The 22,300-nt window shown below is 39.7% G+C and overlaps 1 protein-coding gene across 1 annotated transcript in view; it reads right to left on the bottom strand.

Annotated features, from left to right (window-relative positions):
• Positions 1-22,300, bottom strand: part of LOC111157937 (spermatogenesis associated serine rich 2) — a 144,064-nt gene that overhangs the window by 15,632 nt on the left and 106,132 nt on the right. The window contains exons 4-8 of the mRNA XM_022519678.1: positions 19,926-20,034; positions 18,057-18,106; positions 15,914-16,175; positions 13,079-13,258; positions 10,317-10,452 (exon numbers count right to left, since the gene is read on the bottom strand). Of these exons, the coding sequence (XP_022375386.1) occupies positions 10,317-10,452; positions 13,079-13,258; positions 15,914-16,175; positions 18,057-18,106; positions 19,926-20,034 (737 nt within the window). The remainder of the gene's footprint in view (positions 1-10,316; positions 10,453-13,078; positions 13,259-15,913; positions 16,176-18,056; positions 18,107-19,925; positions 20,035-22,300) is intronic.

Below are 22,300 nucleotides of genomic sequence, written 5' to 3'. Positions count from 1 at the left end.
ACAGCACTCACCATAGCACATACCCTCCCCAATGTCCATAACCCCACTCCCCTTCTCCCAACCCCTCTCCCCCCAGCAACCCTCAGTTTGTTTTGTGAGATTAAGAGTCACTTATGGTTTGTCTCCCTCCCAATCCCATCTTGTTTCATTTATTCTTCTCCTACCCCCTTAACCCCCCATGTTGCATCTCCACTTCCTCATATCAGGGAGATCATATGATAGTTGTCTTTCTCCGATTGACTTATTTCGCTAAGCATGATACCCTCTAGTTCCATCCACGTCATCGCAAATGGCAAGATTTCATTTCTTTTGATGGCTGCATAGTATTCCATTGTGTATATATACCACTTCTTCTTTATCCATTCATCTGTTGATGGACATCTAGGTTCTTTCCATAGTTTGGCTATTATAGACATTGCTGCTATAAACATTCAGGTGCATGTGCCCCTTCGGATCACTACGTTTGTATCTTTAGGGGAAATTCCCAGTAGTGCAATTGCTGGGTCATAGGGTAGTTCTATTTTCAACATTTTGAGGAACCTCCATGCTGTTTTCCAGAGTGGTTGCACCAGCTTGCATTCCCACCAACAGTGTAGGTGGGTTCCCCTTTCTCCACATCCTCGCCAGCATCTGTCATTTCCTGACTTGTTAATTTTAGCCATTCTGACTGGTGTGAGGTGATATCTCATTGTGGTTTTGATTTGTATTTCCCTGATGCCGAGTGATATGGAGCACTTTTTCATGTGTCTGTTGGCCATCTGGATGTCTTCTTTGCAGAAATGTCAGTTCATGTCTTCTGCCCATTTCTTGATTGGATTATTTGTTCTTTGGGTGTTGAGTTTGCTAAGTTCTTTATAGATTTTGGACACTAGCCCTTTATCTGATGTCGTTTGCAAATATCTTCTCCCATTCTGTCAGTTGTCTTTTGGTTTTGGTAACTGTTTCCTTTGCTGTGCAAAAGCTTTTGATATTGATAAAATCCCAATAGTTCATTTTTGCCCTTGCTTCCCTGGCCTTTGGCGATGTTCCTAGGAAGATGTTGCTGCGGCTGAGGTCGAAGAGGTTGCTGCCTGTGTTCTCCTCAAGGATTTTGATGGATTCCTTTCTCACATTGAGGTCCTCCATCCATTTTGAGTCTATTTTCGTGTGTGGTGTAAGGAAATGGTCCAATTTCATTTTTCTGCATGTGGCTGTCCAACTTTCCCAACACCATTTATTGAAGAGGCTGTCTTTTTTCCATTGGACATTCTTTCCTGCTTTGTCGAAGATTAGTTGACCATAGAGTTGAGGGTCTATTTCTGGGCTCTTTATTCTGTTCCACTGATCTATGTGTCTGTTTTTGTGCCAGTACCATGCTGTCTTGATGATGACGACTTTGTAATAGAGCTTGAAGTCCGGAATTGGGATGCCACCAACTTTGGCTTTCTTTTTCAATATTCCTTTGGTTATTTGAGTTTTAAAGATTTTTATTTATTTATTTGACAGAGAGAGATCACAAGTAGGCAGAGACGCAGGCAGAGAGAGAGGAGGAAGCAGGCTCCCTGCTGAACAGAGAGCCAAATGAGGGACTCGATTCCAGGACCCTGGGATCATGAACTGAGCCGAAGGCAGAGGCTTAACCCACTGAGCCACCCAGGTGCCCCAAATAAAATCTTTAAAAAAAAAATGTTGGGGAAATATGTGTATCACCAAACAGAGAAGGTGGGAAGAGTTCAAAAGTGGAAAGTATGTTAAGCATAAAGATAAATGGCAGAGGTTTTTTTTTTTTTTTTTACAATTAACAACTATAGTTAATTTTAATACAGCGTCCTAACAATGTGAAAACTTAACCTCAAGTTTTTCATCTGTTCCTAAGCTAAACAGTAGTCCCTGGATAGCTCTGTGGCCAAAAGATTCAAAAGTCCCTGTGGTTTGAGGGAACAGTTTAGAGGCCTTACTGCAAGTGATGAGTCCTCTCAGAGAGTGCTGAAAGGCTCATCCAGAAGGCCGGACTTTCTGTTACCTTGCTCCTGCCAATACAGGAGGGCAATGAGTTTGCAACTGTTTTCTCAAGGTTCTCTTGAATGTTAACACCCCAAAATAAGCATCGGATACACTCGATTCTGAAACTGCTAACGAAACTCAGCTGAATACGGCTGGAACTTTGTTTAGAAAGACAGTAGGTCTTATTAAGCCCGAGCCTCCTAACAGTGTACAGAACTTCCATGTCTTTTCTTCAATCATGAAAAATGGTTTTAGATGACTTGTCACTGTCACTAAGGGAAAAGACTGGTGAATTTCTGAAGTTCTGTATCTCCTTCCCTCCTTAGCAAGACTTTCACTATCTTCCCATTTGCTCAATTTATTCTAAAGATTCTAAAGTTTTTATGTAATTTCGTTAGTTGCTCAGAATAGTTTTTCCTGTAGTATTGCCATTCATACCTCTCACATATATTGTATGTCCATCATCTGAAGCAAGCCCTTTGGTTAATATATCTAACACGTAGATTACTGATTCTAGCTACTGCATTTGGTATTCCTTGGTACCAAAAAATTGTTAAATATCATTTGCTTATGGTTATTACGTTAGAAAACAATGTTATAACAAAACACATCTCTGGCAATTCCACAGCTAATCATTTTAAGGAACTATACTCTAAACCACTCAGTAATGTTAGAAAATATTTGTACTTGATTACATTTGCTGAAAACCTAGAACTTGTTTATTCTCACTCCACCAGCCAATCAAAGCAGAAATCTAAGCAAAGTCAAAGCAAACACCTTTATTTTTCCAAAGACACTTCCTTCTCATAAAAACAATCAAGAGAGAGAACTGTCAGTAGTTTTTATTAGCAGAAAATTAATTATGTTTCATAGGTTTTGGAGAACCCCATATTCCCAAGCACCACATGTGAGCTTACACATGTGAGCTCAGAATGAAACAAAAAGCCCCAGTTAGGTAGCCAGGTCATCCCACTGGGTTGAATGAAAGAGGTTAAAATTAATTGAAAGAACTAGCTTACTAAATCAAATTTGGTGGGTTCCTTTTTGCTAGGAGTCCTTTACAAAGCATGTAGACATGAGATTTCATATTTCAACAGTCTGAAGTGGCTTTCAAGAAGTCAGGATGTGGGGCACCTGGGTGGCTCAGTGGGTTAAAGCCTCTGCCTTCGGCTCAGGTCAAGATCTCAGGGTCCTGGGATCGAGCCCCACATCTGGCTCTCTGCTCAGCAGGGAGCCTGCTTCCTCCTCTCTCTCTGCCTACTTGTGATCTCTGTCAAATAAATAAATAAATAAATACATTTAAAAAAAAAGGAAGTCAGGATGTGAATATAAGCTGTTTGTCTGAAACAGGCCCTCAATGGGTAACTTTTCTTCCTGCTCCTTTCCAGTGGTAAAAAGTATCTCAATTCTAAGGTAATAAGTACAGACCATATAACTCGATGATACTCTACAATATATTTAGGAAAAAAGAACCAGTAGCAAAGTAGATTACTGACTACTAGTTTACTGTTCACGTTTCTGGTTGGTAAGGAAGAATGGTTAGGGTGTGTTAAGCCATCTAGCCAGTAGTTGACTAAATCCTCATGTAAAACAGTATGGTGGTTTTTTGTTTTTTTTTTAAATCCTCTCTCTCAAATTATGATAGCAATATCTAAAGGGAGACAGGTATAGCCTAGGACGGCAAAGGCCAAAAAATAAAAGCAAGCAGAGAAACCTGGTAAGACACAGAATAAGGAAGCAGGGTATAGTAGAAAAGTGTCACTTAATACCAAGTATGACTTCGGGCAGATTATTTTTTTCTGTGCCCATCCTTTCTCATCTATAAAATGCGCATAATACTCCAAGTGATATTATTATACAGATGAGAGATATGTGCATAAAAGCTTCTGACATACAATAACGGCTCAATAAATGGCAACAGCAATTATTATTCTAATTTCTGTACTCATCTTGATTCCTCGGTTTCAGCAGAATATCTCCCTTAGCAAAATGCTTTCATATTAACTTTGGTAGATCCCTATTCTTTCCAGATCCATTGTTTGAAATACTTAAATGAACACGCATATACACTAGCATAGCGTAGGCAGTTATAGAGATGTGAATCAAAGATAACTTTAAGTGAAAAGAATGTTACAAAATTATGCTCACGATGATTACAATTATTAAGATTATGTATGCATGTAGATGGGGAACACAAGGGAACACAGAAATAAAAAAGTAATTATGTCTTAAGTTGGTAGAGTTACAGGACTTTTACTTCTATTTTTAAAAACTGTTATAATGATGGGATATACAGTAAACGTAAGAAAGAATCACGGAAGGGGCGCCTGGGTGGCTCAGTGGGTTAAGCCTCTGCCTTCGGTTCAGGTCATGATCTCAGGGTCCTGGGATCAAGCCCCACATTGGGCTCTTTGTTCAGCAGGGAGCCTGCTTCCCCCTCTCCCTCTGCCTGCCTCTCTGCCTACTTCTGATCTCTATCCGTCAAAAAAAATAAATAAAATCTTAAAAAAAAAAGGAATCATGGAAGCTTAAAGAAAAGAAAGAAACACAAAATTCAGATTCCTTCATCAAATGCTCTCTTTTTACCTTGGTCTCTGACTTCATCCCTTATTACTTTCAACTACAGCCCCCTGAGCTGTAGCTACACGATAGAGTGTCCCTACACGTCCCTTCTGTGCCTCTGCTTAGATCAGGCTTCCTAAATGCAGTGTTCTAGTCCCATCCTTTCTGCCAATGTAAATCCTATCTGGGGGTGCCTGGGTGGCTCAGTCAGTTAAGCATCTGCCTTCAGCCCAGGTCATGATCCCAGGGTCCTGGGACTGAGCCCCACCCCACATCAGGCTGCGTGCTCAATGGGGAATCTGCTTCTCCCTCTCCCTCTGCTTCCCCCAACACGTACTCTCTCTCAAATAACTAAAGTCTTAAAAAAAAAAAACCTATCTGTCATTCAAAGCTTGATAATGATTCATTTCCTTTTAGAAATCTTTGCTAATTAACCCCACTCCATAGTTACCTTTCCCTGAATCTTCATACTTTCCCCACAACTAGGATCCGAACTGAAGGATATGTGAATCACAAGTCATTCCGTTTGGTGACTTAAGAAGAGTGATTTAGGACTTCTGAATTACAAAGTAATATTTGGATGGAATATTCTCATAGATTTATTTTATCGAACTGAAAAAATACTTAAAAAGGCTTTAATAGGCTCAGTCAAAATCTTGGTCTTCCTCATTCTAACCCTATTCCATAATGATGAAATTTCTTAGTCCCTAAGTTTCCTCTGTCACATAGTCTTTATAAAAGCTGAGAAGGGCGGGCGCCTGGGTGGCTCAGTGGGTTAAAGCCTCTGCCTTCGGCTCAGGTCATGATCCCAGGGTCCTGGGATCAAGCCCCGCATTGGGCTCTCTGCTCAGCGGTGAGCCTGCTTCCTCCTCTGTCTCTGCCTGCCTCTCTGCCCACTTGCGATCTCTATCAAATAAATAAATAAAATCTTAAAAAAAAAAAAAAAAAGCTGAGAAGGAAATAATATATGTGACAAGTATCAAGTCTCTAGCATTCTTCCCAAGCTTTAGTGAGAAGTGGGCTATCAGTGGTAGATGGGATGATAATCACAGGTTACTGGGAGTCAGAATACAGAGATCCGAACACTGAGCCTGCAACTTATGATGTCAAGTTAGACAAACTGCTTAACCTAAGATTCAAATCCCTTATAAACAGCAGGTTGAATTTAAAATTCCTACTTTGCAGGATAGAAATCCAGATAAATAAATCATATATGACTGAATATGTTTGGTAAACTATAATTTTCATATATGACTAGTTATTTTCACAGATGGTTAAAGAGTTAAAATTTTAAATTAAAGAACATCGAAAACCATGCAGGCCAAGTACTCGTAGAAATAAGGTACCAATGTTCTAAACATGCAAAAACTGAAGAATAATTTAAACTTATGGAGTGGTATGGACATTTTTTTGGTAACACATTATTACATTAGCCCATTCCTTTATTTCTATGCTTTTTAGACATTTTTGAAAATGCTTTGGTTCATAAAATGATACCTAAGTTTCCACCATCTTAAATGGACTTTAGATTTAAGCATCTAAAAGCCTTAGGTAAGACTCCTGGAAGGTTAATATGAGAGGAGAAATGAAGTTCAAATAAAAGGAAGTAATTTTTCTAAGATGAATGAGGAATCAGCTAGGAAAAATCTCCATCTTAAGCATAAACTTACAATGACTTGATGAGTTATAAAATTTTAAATTTCTTATGCATTTTCTCCTTTTAGATGAGTATGTTTTGATTTTTAATAAAATAGAAGTTTTCATTTAAAAGACAAGTTGAGTGTGTATCCTGTTGGCATTTTCACCTACACATTATATGACAACTGTCCAAAATAATTTATCTACTTTAGCTTCATGTTCCATTCCATATCCTGTTCCTAAATAGCCTTAAACTTAAGTCAACTATCAGCTCCAACAATTTAAGTCAGACATATTTTATGAATGAATAAGAAAAGTAAACTTGGGTCTAGAGATGATTTTAAGTTTTACATACTGGAAAGCCTCTGACTTTACCTTCCTACAGGTATGTGTCAGCTTTCATTTGCCCCCAAAATGAAAGCAGTTATCCATATAATTCCCCTAGTGCCCCTTCAGGGGTAATGTAATCTTACTGTTGCAAATTTGCTAAAATACTTTGCTTTTCTTTTATACTATAACCAACACAAAAAAAATGACTCTTCCTAAGTGACATTAACTCCAAGTTCTGGTTTGGTGCCAAATGGAGTTAGCCCACCTGCCAATTATGTCTGACTGAAGTCGTAACTACAAGGGGCACTGAAATAAGGTAGTACTATAAAACCCAATCAGCCAGAGAGAAGGGCACCAGCAGGAAAGGGCAGATAAATCTCTTTCCTCAAGTTAAATTGACCTGGTTGCCACGTCTGCTAATCAATCCTAAATACACAGTTCCCAGGCAGGAAACCATTTCATTTGTCATTTATTGAAGGAGGCTCCCCCTGGCTGGGTTCCAAGTCAACAGGAACTCACAAATCTCTCTCCCGGAACTGTGTTTCCTGGTTCAGGCTGTTTCTGAATAGAATCAGATCCTGTGGCTAAGCAATCAGTAAGCTAAACAATCATGGAGACCAGAGGCTTATCAAAGCAAAGTTGTGATGACCTACTCTTAGCTCTTTATTCTTTTCAAAATGAGTCAATAAAATCTGATATGATAATAATCCAGGGCAAAGGGCATGATGCTTCCTCCCAGAAGGATCAGAAAGAGTAGAAATCAATTACCTAGAAATATTTCCAGAAGAAGTTAGAGCTAAATTTATGTTTGAGAGAACTGGTTAGATTGAGAGAAGTATGAAGATATAGAAGAATATATTAGGATAGAAAAGTGGCATTAACAATTATACGGAAGAGGAAATGTGAATGTTAAGTCTTGAGACAAGTAACTTGGCTGGAATAAAAATGTATGTAAAAAGAAAAACAGAAGGGGCGCCTGGGTGGCTCAGTGGGTTAAGCCACTGCCTTCGGCTCAGGTCATGATCTCAGGGTCCTGGGATCAAGCCCCGCATCGGGCTCTCTGCTCAGCAGGGAGCCTGCTTCCTCCTCTCTCTCTGCCTGCTTGTGATCTCTCTCTGTCAAATAAATAAATAAAATCTTAAAAAAAAAAAAAAAAGAAAAAGAAAAAGAAAAACAGAAGATATGACATTAAGTTTCTAGCTATAAAACCTGAAAGGGAAAACTCGGGATTCGGGACAAAGGATGGGTAGACTAGCAGATGAATTATCTATCTTGAAGGACTTTTTGGTTATGATGATTTAGTGGACCACTCTACATTTTTCATATGATAAAAGTAGGTGTCAGCAATTTTATGGAGGCTTTACTCTACATCTTCATTAATTCACCCCCTCTTCAATCCCACTGGAGGACTGGGGCTAGCTATACTCTGCCTATCTCTTGTTTCCTGTGGCACGAAGTGACCAAACTAAGTTTATGAACAGAGACATGGCTGACTACAACCACAGAAAAAAGAAAAAAGATGGAGGGTTGGGAGGAAGAGGGAGGTAGGTTCTCTGTACTCATGAACCCTTCCTCTCATATTTCAGATCTAGGTAGGTTTTACAAAGCAGCAGAGCAGACAGTCTTAAAACCCCAAACATCAACCTAGCTGCTTGTCTTTCCACCGCTTTACTGAATTTGGTCCTCAGGGCTTTTCTATTTTCTATCTTTCTTTCTTTCTTTTTTTTTTTAAAGATTTCACTTAACCTACTGACAGAGAGAGAAATCACAAGTAGGCAGAGAGAGGAGGAAGCAGGCTCCCCGCTGAGCAGAGAGCCCGACGTGGGACTCGATCCTAGGACCCTGAGATCACGACCTGAGCCGAAGGCAGAGGTTCAACCCACAGAGCCACGCAGGCATCCCAGGGCTTTTCTATTTTCAAAAAAGTTCCTTATAAAATACAAATACTGGGAAGGAGTTAGGGTTTCAGTATTAGTTAACACCTTAATATATGATAGTTAAAAGAGCTTCAGTGTTTGCGGCGCCTTGGGTGGCTCAGTGGGTTGAGCCTCTGCCTTCGGCTCAGGTCATGATCCCAGGGTGCTGGGATCGAGCCCCGCATCAGGCTCTCTGCTCAGCGGGGAGCCTGCTTCCTCCTCTCTCTCTGCCTGCCTCTCTGCCTCCTTGTGATCTCTCTCTCTGTCCAATAAATAAATAAAATCTTTAAAAAAAAAAAAAAAACAGCTTCAGTGTTCAAAAACATTAGAATACACTTCTCCCCCCCAAAGGTTCTATAATCAAATACACTTGGGAAACAGCATGATATATAGCTTCCTCTTGTAGATTTGCAGTGCACATCAGCATTGGAAAAGCACTGAAGAAGTCCAGTAGTCAGGGGCGCCTGGGTGGCTCAGTGGGTTAAGCCTCTGCCTTCAGCTCAGGTCATGATCTCAGGGTCCTGGAATCAAGCCCCTCGCATCAGGCTCTCTGCTCAGCAGGAGCCTGCTTCCCGCCACCCACGCCCCCGCCAGCTGCCTGCCTCTCTGCCTACTTGTGATCTCTGTTTGTCAAATAAATAAATAAAATCTTAAAAAAAAAAAAAAAAAAAAAAAAGGGCACCTGGGTGGCTCAATGGGTTAGAGCCTCTGCCTTTGGCTCAGGTCATGATCCCAGGGTCCTGGGATGGAGCCCCGCATAGGGCTCTCTGCTCAGCAGGGGGCCTGCTTCCCTTCCTCTCTTTCTGCTTACCTCTCTGACTACCTCTCTGCCTGTCAAATGAATAAAATTAAAAAAAAAAAAAAAAAGTCCATAGTCACATGTTTTAAAAAGTACTTTAAAGTCTCTTTAACTACCAAACCCTATTTCCCCTACAAAAGCATATTAATATATTTTAAGATATGACTATTTTTTAGAACACAGCTTGAAAAGCACAAAATTAAAACAAGTCAATGACTAGTAATAAGGCACAGAAGAGACAATTTGGACAGGCTGCATTAGGAAGGATGACAGGAGGAAGGAAAGCAAAAACAGATCTTTTCTACTTCGTAACTTTGTTCAAAAACATCATGTCAGGGGCGCCTGGGTGGCTCAGTGGGTTAAAGCCTCTGCCTTCGGCTCAGGTCATGATCCCAGTGTCCTGGGATCGAGCCCCGCATCGGGCTCTTTGCTCGGCAGGGAGCCTGCTTCCTCCTCTCTCTCTACCTGCCTCTCTGCCTACTTGTAATCTCTGACTGTCAAATAAATAAATAAAATCTTTAAAAACAAAAACAAAAACAAAAACAAACCATCATGTCATTGGGGCGCCTGGGTGACTCAGTGGGTTAGGCCTCTGCCTTCGGCTCAGGTTATGATCCCAGCGTCCTGGGATCGAGCCCCGCATCGGGCTTTCTGCTCAGTGGGGAGCCTGCTTCCCTCTCTCTCTGCCTGCCTCTCTGCCTACTTGTGATCTCTCTGTCGGATAAATGAGCAAAATCCTTAAAAACAAAAAAACAAACAAAAAACATGTCATTTGTTGCAGGTTCCTACAACAAGAGACAGACCCTAAAGTTAGGACACATGATCTATTCTGTAATTATTTGTCCCTTTCTGAACACTATCAACCTCAGGCCCATTCCTAGAACATGAGTTCTCTGTACCAGCCATTCCCGCACTGTGACCCAAAGGAGCTGAATGAAGGAGAAAGCTAAATATACCACTGGACTTCTAAGTTCCTCCCTACTATCTAGAACAGTTAAGAGTCAGGAATTAAAGAACCTGGCGAGTGGCTGAGCATCTTCGTAAGTGACCCTTTTTGTACCGTTGTGATCAAAGGCAACTTAACTTACCAGCTCTGCAACTCGGCAAAAGCTTGTTTCATTTTCTTAATGGAAGCATCCATCTCTTCTTTAACTACAACTCGATACCGTGCAAGAGATACTGTGCAGCGCTGGAGGTCTTTCACAGATTTTTCAATATTGGAACCTTGGGGAAAAAACCCCCAAGAATTAATACAAAAAAGGAGCACAGGTAACTTGAAAGATGAATATGGACACCCACGCATGTAACATAGCAAATGTTGGTGGACTAAGAATATTCCCTAAGGGGCCACACTCCTTGACAAAAAATTGATGTTTTCATAGATTAAAAACAAAGAACAAAAAAACAAAAAACAGTATTCCTGGCCAAGATGGAGTAATAGGAGTTGGGTTTATCCTCCTGTCTTAAACAACTAAACATATACACACAGAAAAAAACATATGAAACTTGGTTCTCATAAAACAGACATTAGGAAGTACTTTTTCCCTGAGAAAACAGAAACCTGAGGACTCTGGTTGCCCCACCTTACTGCCACAAGAGTTTCCAGGCTGCAGGGCAAGGAGGAGAAATCCTAATCCTGAATTGAGGGGGGAGAGTCGAGAACTGGGGAGGCCAAGGTGGGGAGAATTCTAAGGGCAGAATACTGGGGAGGAGAGAGGTACACAAAGGTGAGAAAACTGTAGAGATCTACAGAGGATTCTGAATGCATCAGTGTGAGGAAAACAACTGAGACAGGAAAAAGAACCAATGGAAAGGACAGGTAGAACAATCCCCAGACCTCACCCAGACCACAAACAGTTCTTGTTTACACCCACCAGAATGGGGGACCAATCGAGCACTTGGAAGGCTACTGCCTTTGTAATGAGGCAAAATTATCTCTAAAGGATACTCCAGTTCCACCTAACAAAGCTTAAAAGCAAGCCTCAGACTGTTACCAAATAATAGTCTCAAAACAAATCGTAAGAATAATTAAATAGGGCTCCTGCCTGGCTCCGCCTGCTAAACGTCTGGCTTCCGTTCAGGTCATGATCCCAGGGTCCTGGGATGGAGCCTGAAGTCCGGCTCCCTGCTCAGCAGGGAACCTGCTTCTCCTTCTCTCTTTGCCCCCTCCCCTTGCTTGTGCTCTCTCTCTTAAATAAATAAAATCTTAAAAAAAAAAAAAAGAAGAATACTTAGATAAAACACAAAAATATCTAGCAATCAAAAAGAAAAATTCACATGTCTGGCATCCAAGAAAAAATTACTAGGCATACAAAGAGGGGGACAAATATGACCCAGAGCGAAGAGAAAAATCAAAGAACAGAAGCAGATGCAGAGATGTCACAGATGTAGAATCAAGTAAACATGGACATCAAAACAGCTAATGTAATCAGATACCATATGGTGAAGAAGACAGAGGAAAACATAAACATGTTAAGGAGAGACATGGATGATACTTTAAAAAACCCCAACTGAACCTCTAGAGATGAAGAAAAGACAATGTCCGAGATGAAAAATACACTGGATGGAACTAACAGATTAGAAACTGTTAAAAAAAAAAAAAAAAAAAGATTAATGGATTTGAAGATAGCAACTTCAAAAACTATCCAAAATGAAATCAAACAAAGTAAGAAAAAACGCTAAAAAAATATTTGTATTTGAATATGCACCAAAGTTTCAAAACTAAGTGACAGGATTCAGTAGAATATAATTCACCATGTAGACACTGTAAAATTAATAAAACTCTCTCTGTGTAGTACAATTTGAAACATTATATGTGGATAAGCTGACTTTGTAGATAAAGATGAAATATATTTACCTACCCAACACATTCCAACCAGTTTCTAAGAGTTCTACTGACCTTTCTATATTCACCAATGTCAAAGTTATATGTACAATCGATAGGTGGAATCATGGATCTAAGTTTTTAATGTGCCAAGATACAGATTTTCCATTTTGTATTTAAATTCCTCTTGATTTCTTTCCAAATCTACTTAAAAGCTTTCCAGCCTCATCCTTTTCTTTTTGTTTGACTGAATATTTTTTGATGTGCTTTTCTGCACCAAGCTGAGTGTTATACTAGATTTAAAAGGAAAGCTTCACTAATTAAATTTAGTTCATGTGGAATTAAATAATTCAATGAAGAGCTACAGGTTACAAGTGTCTTTTACATTTCTGTTTCTTTGTGGAGTAGACCACCTTCCTTGCTTAAATGTGTGACACTCAGAGAGGCTGTCATCTCTACCAGTTTAATTACTGCCTGATTATTTAAATGATTATTACAGTTAAAAAAAAAAAAAAAAAAGCAAAGAGCTACCACCAGTCAATGCTGAGTACTTAAGAGAAAATGATCTTGTTTAAAGCTCAAGTCTGACAGATATTAACAAGAGCGTGAAGTTGTGAAGAGAAATGAAAATATATTTTTAAAATGTCATGTCAGAGATGGCAGTGCTTTTTACTGTTAAGTCAACCAGGAGATAAAAAAGAAGGAAACAGTACAAAGATGTTGCAGTAAAGCAAATAAACAAGTTAATGTTACCAGAAAAGTCATTCCTGACCAGTAGAGTTTGACTTTCATTCACTAAAAGGATCCCCGTCATTGTAACAAGACTGCACAACATCAAAAATACTATCAAACTCCAACTGTGCACACGGAGTTAGACAGGGGTAGTTACTGCCTAAAAAACAGAAAACGTATTACCTGCTACCATTCTGAGACCTTATTTGTGGGAACAAGGAGATGATCTGCCCTCACTAGCCAAAACCAGATCTTTTTGTTTTGTTTTCTCTCAAAGGTAGGCTTCTGATTTACCTAGCTTTTTGTTGGTGGAGGAGAGTGGAACATCTTCCATCCCCAGATTTGCAAACTGAGGTGCTGTGGTTGGTCGTGAAAGAGTTCTGGCAGCATTCCTATTTTGTTGAGAATTCTGAGTAGACTGCATAGTCAAAGACTTGGGCTCAAAATCAGAGATGCCATTCCCCAGCATGGACCCTGTCAAAGAAAGAGGCCAGTATTTTAGAGTAAAATTTAGGGGTATATCAGTCAAGCTGTCTTAAGTATAAACAAACAAGAAAGGTAAAAATGTTCCAGGCAGAACTATGCTTCTTAAAGGCCGTGAACGAAAACGACTGACAAAATAGAACAAAGAACAGAAGCAGTTGGAGCGTCTGGCTCAGCTCTAAGCTGTGTCCTGAATGAAGACAAGTCTGTGTTAACCCATTGTGAGATAAGCTAGCTTGTTCCCTGTATCTTGGTAGCTCTGGGCACAAGAAGTGCAGAGAGTCAATAGCACTAATTTCTGATAGCTTCTGTAAGTTATGTTAAGGAAAAAAGAGTTTTACACTGTTCCAGGGAACAAAGAATTTTAAAAGTTTTAGGAAAAGGGCAAAGAGGAAATAAGAGAAGAGCCAGCTCAGGAAAAAAAAAGGAAGCCACTGACTGCTTTTGCTTTGTTTGACGTCAGCATAGGTGCTGTATCTTTCTCTAAGTCTCTGCGCATGAGCAAACTCCTCAATAAAAGAACATCAAAGAAGTACAGGATAATTCTTAAATCGTCATTACATTAATAAGGTTAGCAGCAACAGAGCAAGGGGAAATGGATTAACAAACAAGTAATTAAAAACCAATTTTAAAAGAGATATTCCCGGGGCGCCTGGGTGGCTCAGTGGGTTGAGCTGCTGCCTTCGGCTCAGGTCGTGATCTCGGGGTCCTGGGATCGAGTCCCGCATCGGGCTCTCTGCTCAGCAGGGAGCCTGCTTCCCTCTCTCTCTCTCTGCCTGCCTCTCTGCCTACTTGTGAACTGTCTGTCAAATAAATAAATAAAATCTTTAAAAAAAAAAAAGAAAGAAAAAGAGAGATATTCCCCGGGCACTTGGGTGGCACAGCTGGTTAAGCATCTGGCTCTAGGTTTCGGCTCAGAGCCTGATATCAGGGTGAGGAGCTTGAGCCCCATGTTGGGCTCCATGCGCAGCACAGAGTCTGCTTAGCTATCTCTTTCCTGCTCCCTCTGCCCCTCTTCTAAGTGTGCATTCCCCCTCTCTCTCTCAAATAAATAAATCTTTAAAAAAAAAAATAAGGGGCGCCTGAGTGGCTCAGTGGGTTGAAGCCTCTGCTTTCAGCTCGGGTCATGGTCCCGGGATCCTGGGTTTGAGCACTGCATCAGGCTGGCTGCTCAGTGGGGAGCCTGCTTCCCCTCCTCTCTCTCTGCCTGCCTTTCTGCTGCTTGTGATCTCTGTCTGTAAAACAAATAAATCTTTAAAAAAAAATTAAAAAAGATATTTCCAATACCTTCCCAATATTCATCAAAATGGTTAATAAAACAAAATATGTGCAAGATATGTGAATTTACAACTAACACTAATCTTAAATCTTTACTAGAAAACAAATGTGGGGCTATAAAAGCCGACGGTCTACTGCTCATGAAAGCCATTGAATTACAATTATTATTATATATTCCTCACTGTGTTGAGTCTTAGAATAACACCATTGACATCAACTCATCATTTTCTTAGTAACTACACAATTAAAAAAAATTAAGGTCACCTTTTGTAATCTCTAACTACTAAGGGATTATTAAAATGGAAGATTTCCACAAGACTGACTTAAACTGGGCACCTGGGTGGTGGCTCAGTTGGTTAAGCGACTGCCTTTGGCTCAGGTCATGATCCTGGAATCCCGGGATTGAGTCCAGAATCAGGTCCCCTGCTTGGCAGGAAGTCTGCTTCTCCCTCTGACGTTTCCCCCCTCGTGCTTTCTCTCTCTTCCAGATGGATGAATAAAATCTTAAAAAAAAAAAGGCGGGAGGGCGCAAGGGTGGCTCAGTGGGTTGGAGCCTCTGCCTTCGGCTCAGGTCATGGTCCCAGGGTCCTCTCTGCTCAGCAGGGAGCCTGCTTCCCTTCCTCTCTCTCTGCCTGCCTCTCTGCCTACTTGTGATCTCTGTCTGCCAAATAAATAAACAGAAGTCTTTAAAAATAAAAAAAAGGACTGACTTAAAATTAAAATGAGACAATGAAATAAAAATTATATTTTTCTTTGCTTTTGATAATTACAGTTGACCCTTAAACAATGTGGGTATTGGGGCCCTAACCCCCCGACCGTCCCCTGCAGTTGCAAATCTATATATAACTTCGACTCTCCCTAAACTTAATAGCCTACTGTTGTTGACCAGAAGCCTTACCGATAACATAAACAGTTGATAAACACATATTTTATACTTTATATGTATTATATCCTGTATTCTTACAATAAAGTAAGCTAGAGAAAAGAAGATGCTATTAAGAAAATCATTAGGGCACATACTGCATGGAGCACTGGGTGTGGTGCATAAACAATGAATTCTGGTACACCGAAAAGAAATTAAAAAAAATTAAAAATTTTTTAAAAAAGGAAAATCATTAGGAAGAGAAAATATAATTCCAGTACTGTATTGTATTTTTTGGGAAAAAAAAAAATCCACATATAAGTGAACCCACACACCCATGTTGTTCAAGAATCAGCTGTACAAAATGTGACTCTTTCATATAAAAGGCAACAAAAACTAAAAAGTAAAAAGCTAAAATTGAATGTAATTTGACTGCTTTCTCAACCAGGAAGCCCTTGTATTTTTCAGCAGAATACAACTTTTCAAAGACCTGTTAATAAACTCACCTGTTCTATCCAGCATATCTGGTGTGGCAGACTCAGGATCTTCCAGTTCTCTGGCATCTATTGAAAGTGTCTCCATACCCTCACTGAGAGAGTCCACAGACTCAGTATCATTGATGGCGCCGTTGACATGGTAACCATTAATACCACCTTTCTCTGAAGAAGCCACAGACTGTTCCTCTTGAATGGAAACTGATTTACTGGAATCTGGGATACTGTTACTTGGTTCTGCTGAAGGCTTGGGTTTGCTTTTCTTCTTTTTGTTCTAATGATTATTAAAGATTTGGAAAAAAGAAAAGAAAAAGAAGACACCCCCACCCCCCCGGCCAACAATCCAGAGTGGTAACTCTAGTTACCAAAGATAGTCAATGTTACCAATTTCTCATATGCTCTTCCAGAAACTGAACACATTTTTGTCTATCTTAAGCTACTGACTAAAATAACTATGTAAAATGCCTTGGATGAACTCAAACACATAACTATAAAAAATTTATGTATGGTAAAACCTACCATAAGCAAAATCAAAACATAAATTTTAAAATGTGAAATACATGTCCAATGTATATACAAAACATTAAATGTATACAGAGGTCTAACAAAAACCAAAGAAAACAATAACCCAATAGAAAAAACTGGTATAGGACAGAAACTTATGTAATGAAGTGGAACCTCAGTCTAATAAGAGACAGAAATTAAAACTGCAGTGGAGAGGACTCTGGGAAGCTGACAGAGGAGGAAGCACCAGTAATCTGTCTTGGTAGACAACAATTACATGGTAGAATCTGTCTGATATAACTATTTTGGAACTCTGGAGTCTATTGAAGGCTTGTAATTTGCAGGTGAAGACCTGGACAGTAAATTGTGGTTAATTTCAGTTACTGTCAGCTCCTACTATAGAAGCAGTTCCCTTAGGGGACAGGCAGCTGTGCACCTGTTCTTGGAGCAGCTTGCACAAATTATGGGAGCCAGGGTAGACAAAGAGAACCCTGTCCTCCAAATATTGGGGACCTGTGCTCTAATCACTGATTGCTGCTTTTGATCACAGAAGTGCAGACAAAGGGGCAGGCATCATTGCTGTCGCACCTCCTCCCATTGTTCCAAGCCCCACCCTCTTTGGCTGAATGACTTCCAGGTGAATAGAAAGAGCAGTGCCCCAGGAAACTAACGATAATAAAAAATAAGCAAACCCTGAGGAAGGGGGAGAATCTGATTTCCAAAGTTACCACACTGTTAGATTCAAAGGTCCAGTTTTCAAAAAAAATCCCAAGGCACAAAAACCACACAAAAAACAAGTATGGTCTATTTAAAGGAAAAAACAAAAACAAAAACAAAAAACAGTCAACAGAAACTGCCCCTGAAAAAGATCTCTTGGCAGATACATTAAAGACTAAAATAACTGTCTTCCTCTTAACTGCTGGTCACCATCAGGGGGTGGGGAGGGGGAAGGGTGAAATGGCTGATGTGGATGAAGGAGGGCCCTTGTGATGAGCATGAGTGTTGTATGGAGTGTTGCATCACTATATTGTACACCTGAAACTAATATTACACTGCATGTTAACTAACTGGAATTTAAATAAAAACTTAAAAAAAAAATGAAATAATTCTCTTAAAGTTGCTCAAAAAAACTATAAGATGTAGAGAAAAATCAAGAAAACAAAGTATGAACAAAATGAAGAATCAATAAAGAGATAGGAAACCTAAAAGAAATTAATTAAGAAATACTGGAGCTGAAAAGTAGAGTAACTGAAATTTTAAAATTCACTGAAGAGAGTCAAGGGCAGATTTCATCAGATAAAAGAAAAAAAAAAAATCGGTGAACCTGAAGATGGGAGAATGGAAATTGTTGAGTCTGAGGAACAGAAAGAAAAAATACTGAAGAAAAGTGAACAGAGGGACGCCTGGCTGGCTTAGTCTGCAGAGCATGTGACCCTATCTCAGGGTCATGAGTTCAAGCCTTAAATCATGTGGAAGAGACTGTGTGGTACTCTACATACACAACTGTGTTTCGGTGTCACTGAAGACTTTTTAAACCAGAGGAAGTGAAGTCGCATATGTAAATCTTTTCTTTCAAATATTTTTGCAGGGCCTAAATTTTTTTAATAATACAAGTGCCAATATTAAGGTCTTAAATTTAAATAATTTTTACCTTTTTCTTGCCTGTTACTGTCCATTCTTTGAGTACTTCACTGGCACTACCTGTAAAAGAAACCAATTAACAGATTTTTTTCTCCTACCACATGCCTGGTCAACCAGGAATTAGTGTCCCTGCATTTTGTAATTGCTGGACAATTTCCAAAGTTCCTAATAGGGAAAGGTTAAAGTTCAAGTCTGAGCTAATGTAGTAAGACAATCACATTATACTTAAGGAATATCTCTCCATTTAGATCCCCCTTCTCCACGTAATTTCCTTGGTAAGTTCTTCTAAGAAGAGAGTAATGTAGCTTGAACATTTTGAAGATACTTTTATTTATAAAGTGTAGACCAAACACAAAGATAACTGGTTTTATTTTTATTTTTTTTTAAAGATTTTATTTATTTATTCGACAGAGAGCGATCACAAGTAGACGGAGAGGCAGGCAGAGAGAGAGAGAGAGGAGGAAGCAGGCTTCCTGCTAAGCAGAGAGCCTGATGTGGGACTCGATCCCAGGACCCTGAGATCATGACCCGAGCCGAAGGCAGCGGCTTAACACACTGAGCCACCCAGGCGCCCAGATAACTGGTTTTAGACCAAAGATGCTATGCCCTCCCCTCTAGAAGATCATGTACCACCTTGGCTATGCTGTTTTATTTTAGTTTTATTATTGTCTTTTATTTATTAAGATTTTATTTATTTATTTGACAGAAAGAGACACAGCAAGAGAGGGAACACAAACAGGAGGAGTGGGAGAGGGAGAAGCAGGCTTCCCGCTGAGCAGAAAGCCTGGTGGGGCTCCATCCCAGGACCATGGGACCACGACCTAAGCTGAAGGCAGATGCCTAACACTAAGCCACCCAGGCGCCCCAAGGCTATGTTGTTTTAGACAGAGCTATACACTGCCCTAGACCCAAATACCAACATTAAAATGAAAACAGCGATGATAAAGAAAAACCTTACTGTATTTGGGTCTGTTTCTTATACACTGAAAAATCCAGAAGAATAGAAACAGGAAGACCTAATTTGGCGCTGCTGTTCAATGAAGTAACAGCTGCAGGCCAAGTTTTTCTCAAACAAGTCATGTAGAAAGTTTATAAAACACTCGTCAACTCTGTAAACTGAAAGCTGAGCTAAACACACCATTCTTCTGTATGTTCAATAAGGAAACTGGGGCTCCTGGGTGGCTCAGTTGCTTAAGCATCTGCCTTCGGCTCAGGTAGAGATCCCAGGGTGCTGGGATTGAGCCCCGCGTCAGGCTCTCTGCTGGTCAGGAGCCTGCTTCTCCTCTCCCTACCCCTCCCCTGCTACTTGTACTCTCTCTCTCTGTGTCAAATAAATAAATGAAATCTTAAACACACACACACACACACACACACACACACACACACACACTTCTTTAGATAAGGAAACTGAAACCCTTACATTTGAATCACTTGCAGGAACCAAACTAAACAGTCTAGAAGCCTGGAAGAGAATGTTGAATCCCTGAATTTTTCATCTGTCGCTGGACTGCTGGGTGTCTGGTTTGTCACTAGGAGTTTCTTAAATTTGTATTCAACCCAGTTCCAGGCAAGTCTCCTATACCACTAGCCACACAATTTGTTCTTAAAATTAACAGAAAACATTTTGAGTAAAATGAGCTTTCTTAGCTTGTGTCCTATTCTAAGATATCACACAGCTTATGAATGAATTACTTCTAGGGCTGAAAGGTATCTTCAAGAGGTATCTTTAAAAAAAAAAAAAAAAAAAAAAAAGCCATGTTATCATGGGGTCTGCTGTATCACCAATGAAACACCAGACTGCCGAATGAATGTTACAGAAGTCTGAAACAACTTCTATTTGAACAAATACAAACTTATTTAAAAACTGAACAAGGATTACCTTCCATGAACGCTTGTACTGTTTTGTCCACACAATTATCAAAGTGCTGCAAAACCAGGATGATTTCATTATTGCTCTTATTGGGAACTATTGCACGCACCGCATTTATCTGGAAAAGACAACAGGATCATTTAATTCTAGCATCAGTTAATCAGTTGGCAGCTGACGCCTAGTACAGAGAGTAATGGAAAAAATGGTATGTATCGCTCTTTAATGTCAGTGAGAGTACATACAACCATCTCACTGGAAATGACTAATAGATGAGTGATAACAGCCATAAGAAGTTAATTTCAAAACTCAGAAAAGCAGAACATTTCTAGAAATAGAAGATATGTGCTAGATTTTATTTCAAGAAAGGGTGGTTTAATTGGATACCAGGTATTAACTTAACATCAATATTTCCTCATCTTAGCCTACCATGGAGAAAGGTAGAAAGCTGAATGTGAGTAACAACTTACATTTTTCAGTAGTATTTTTCAAAACATTATTACTTCAAAAAAGAATTTTTTTATTTCGTAACACTGCATTGTATAATAACACTATGATTTATTATAAACTGTGTCAGGCATACAACACATAATGAACACTCACTACATGACAGTTGGTTTAATACAGTAAAGCAGACGGGCATTGAAGTCCCCATGAAGTCCCACATAAAACTCATCCCTCTCCTCTTCACAGAGATTTCTGCCTTGAATTTGGTATTATCTTGATACAGGTTTTTACACTTTTATGATGTATATATCCATAAGTAATATATACTATCGTTTTGCCTGACATAAATATATCATACATATCTATCTTCAATTTGTTTTTTTCACATAACATCCTTTTTTAGATGTTTTGTGTGTAGATAAACGCATCTCTTATTTATTTTAACTGCTACATAACATTTCCGTTGTATGAATATAGTCAGTTTATTCATTCTCCTGTTGATGGCCACTTACATTATTTCTAATGTTTGGCTATTATGAAAAATGCTGGAATGAACATTCCTTTGCTTATTTGCTGCTGAATCTTCAGTGCTTTTAACAATGTTTATCACATTGTAAGCAATTAAAGAAGAAAAAAAAATCACATCGGTGAAGAGTGAGAGAATGTCTCTATTGTGTATAATCACTAGAATTCTTGAATATTAGGGCATCTACAGATTCGTTATATAACACCAAGTTATTCTCTAAAATAGACATGCCAAGGAGTGCCTGGATGGCTCAGTTGGTTGAGTTGGAGGACTCCTGATTTCAGCTGGGGCTATGGTCTCAGGTCATGGGATCTAGGCCCTCCCAGCAGGCTTCACGCTCAATGGGGAGACTGATGGAGGTTCTCTCTCTCTCTCCCTCTCACTATACCCTTTCAACTGTTTGTGTATGCTCTCTCTAAAATAAAATAAATCTTTAAAAAATTTTTTTAAATAAAATAAAACAGAAATGCTAATTTTGCTGGATTTATTCCTAAGGTTTTCTTTTTAATTCAAGTATAATTAACATACAGTGTTGTATTAGTTACAATATAATGATTCAACAATTCTATACATTTTTTTTTAAGATTTTATTTATTTATTTGACAGACAGAGATCACAAGTAAGCAGAGAGGCAGGCAGAGAGGAGTGGGCGGTGGGGGGGCAGGGAAAGCAGGGTCCCTGCCTAGCAGAGAGCCCGATGTGGGGCTTGATCCCAGGACCCTGGGATCATGACCTGAGCTGAAGGCAGAGGCTTTAACCCACTGAGCCACCCAGGCGCCCCTCTATACATTTCTTAGTGCTCATCAAGATAAGTGTACTCTTAATACCTTTTATCTATTTCACCCATTCTCTCCCCCGGCCACCTTTGTTCTGGGAGCTTTGAGAATAACTGCATATTTTTTCATTTTTGTGTATCAATTTATTTATTTTTTAAAAGATTTTTATTTATTTATTTATTTAAGAGAGACACAGCAAGAGAGGGAACACAAGCAGGGGGAGTGGGAGAGGGAGAAGCAGGTTTCCTGCTGAGCAGGGAGCCCGATGTGGGGCTCAATCCTGGGACCCTGGGATCATGACCTAAGCCGAAGGCAGGCGCTTAAAGACTGAGCCACCCAGGTGCCCTTGTATATCAATTTAATATCCAGCAACTTTGATGAATTCTTGTAATGGCTCTTTTTGTTTGGGAGTAGTACTTAGAAACAAGATCTAAGAGCTGGGTGTGCTCATTGTTACTGGGAGTCATTATTTCTAGGTTTTTTTTTTTTTTTTAATAATTTTTTTTTTTAAGATTTTATTTATTTGACAGACAGAGATCACAAGTAGGCAGAGAGGCAGGCAGAGAGAGAGGAAGGGAAGCAGGCTCCCTGCTGAGCAGAGAGCCCGATGCGGGGCTCGATCCCAGGGTCCTGGGATC

Source organism: Enhydra lutris, unplaced genomic scaffold, assembly GCF_002288905.1.
Source record: "Enhydra lutris kenyoni isolate GAN:26980312 unplaced genomic scaffold, ASM228890v2 scaffoldscaffold56, whole genome shotgun sequence".
NCBI lineage: Eukaryota > Metazoa > Chordata > Mammalia > Carnivora > Mustelidae > Enhydra > Enhydra lutris.
Note: the sequence above shows the minus strand (reverse complement) of the source record. Positions and strands in the feature narration are given on the sequence as shown.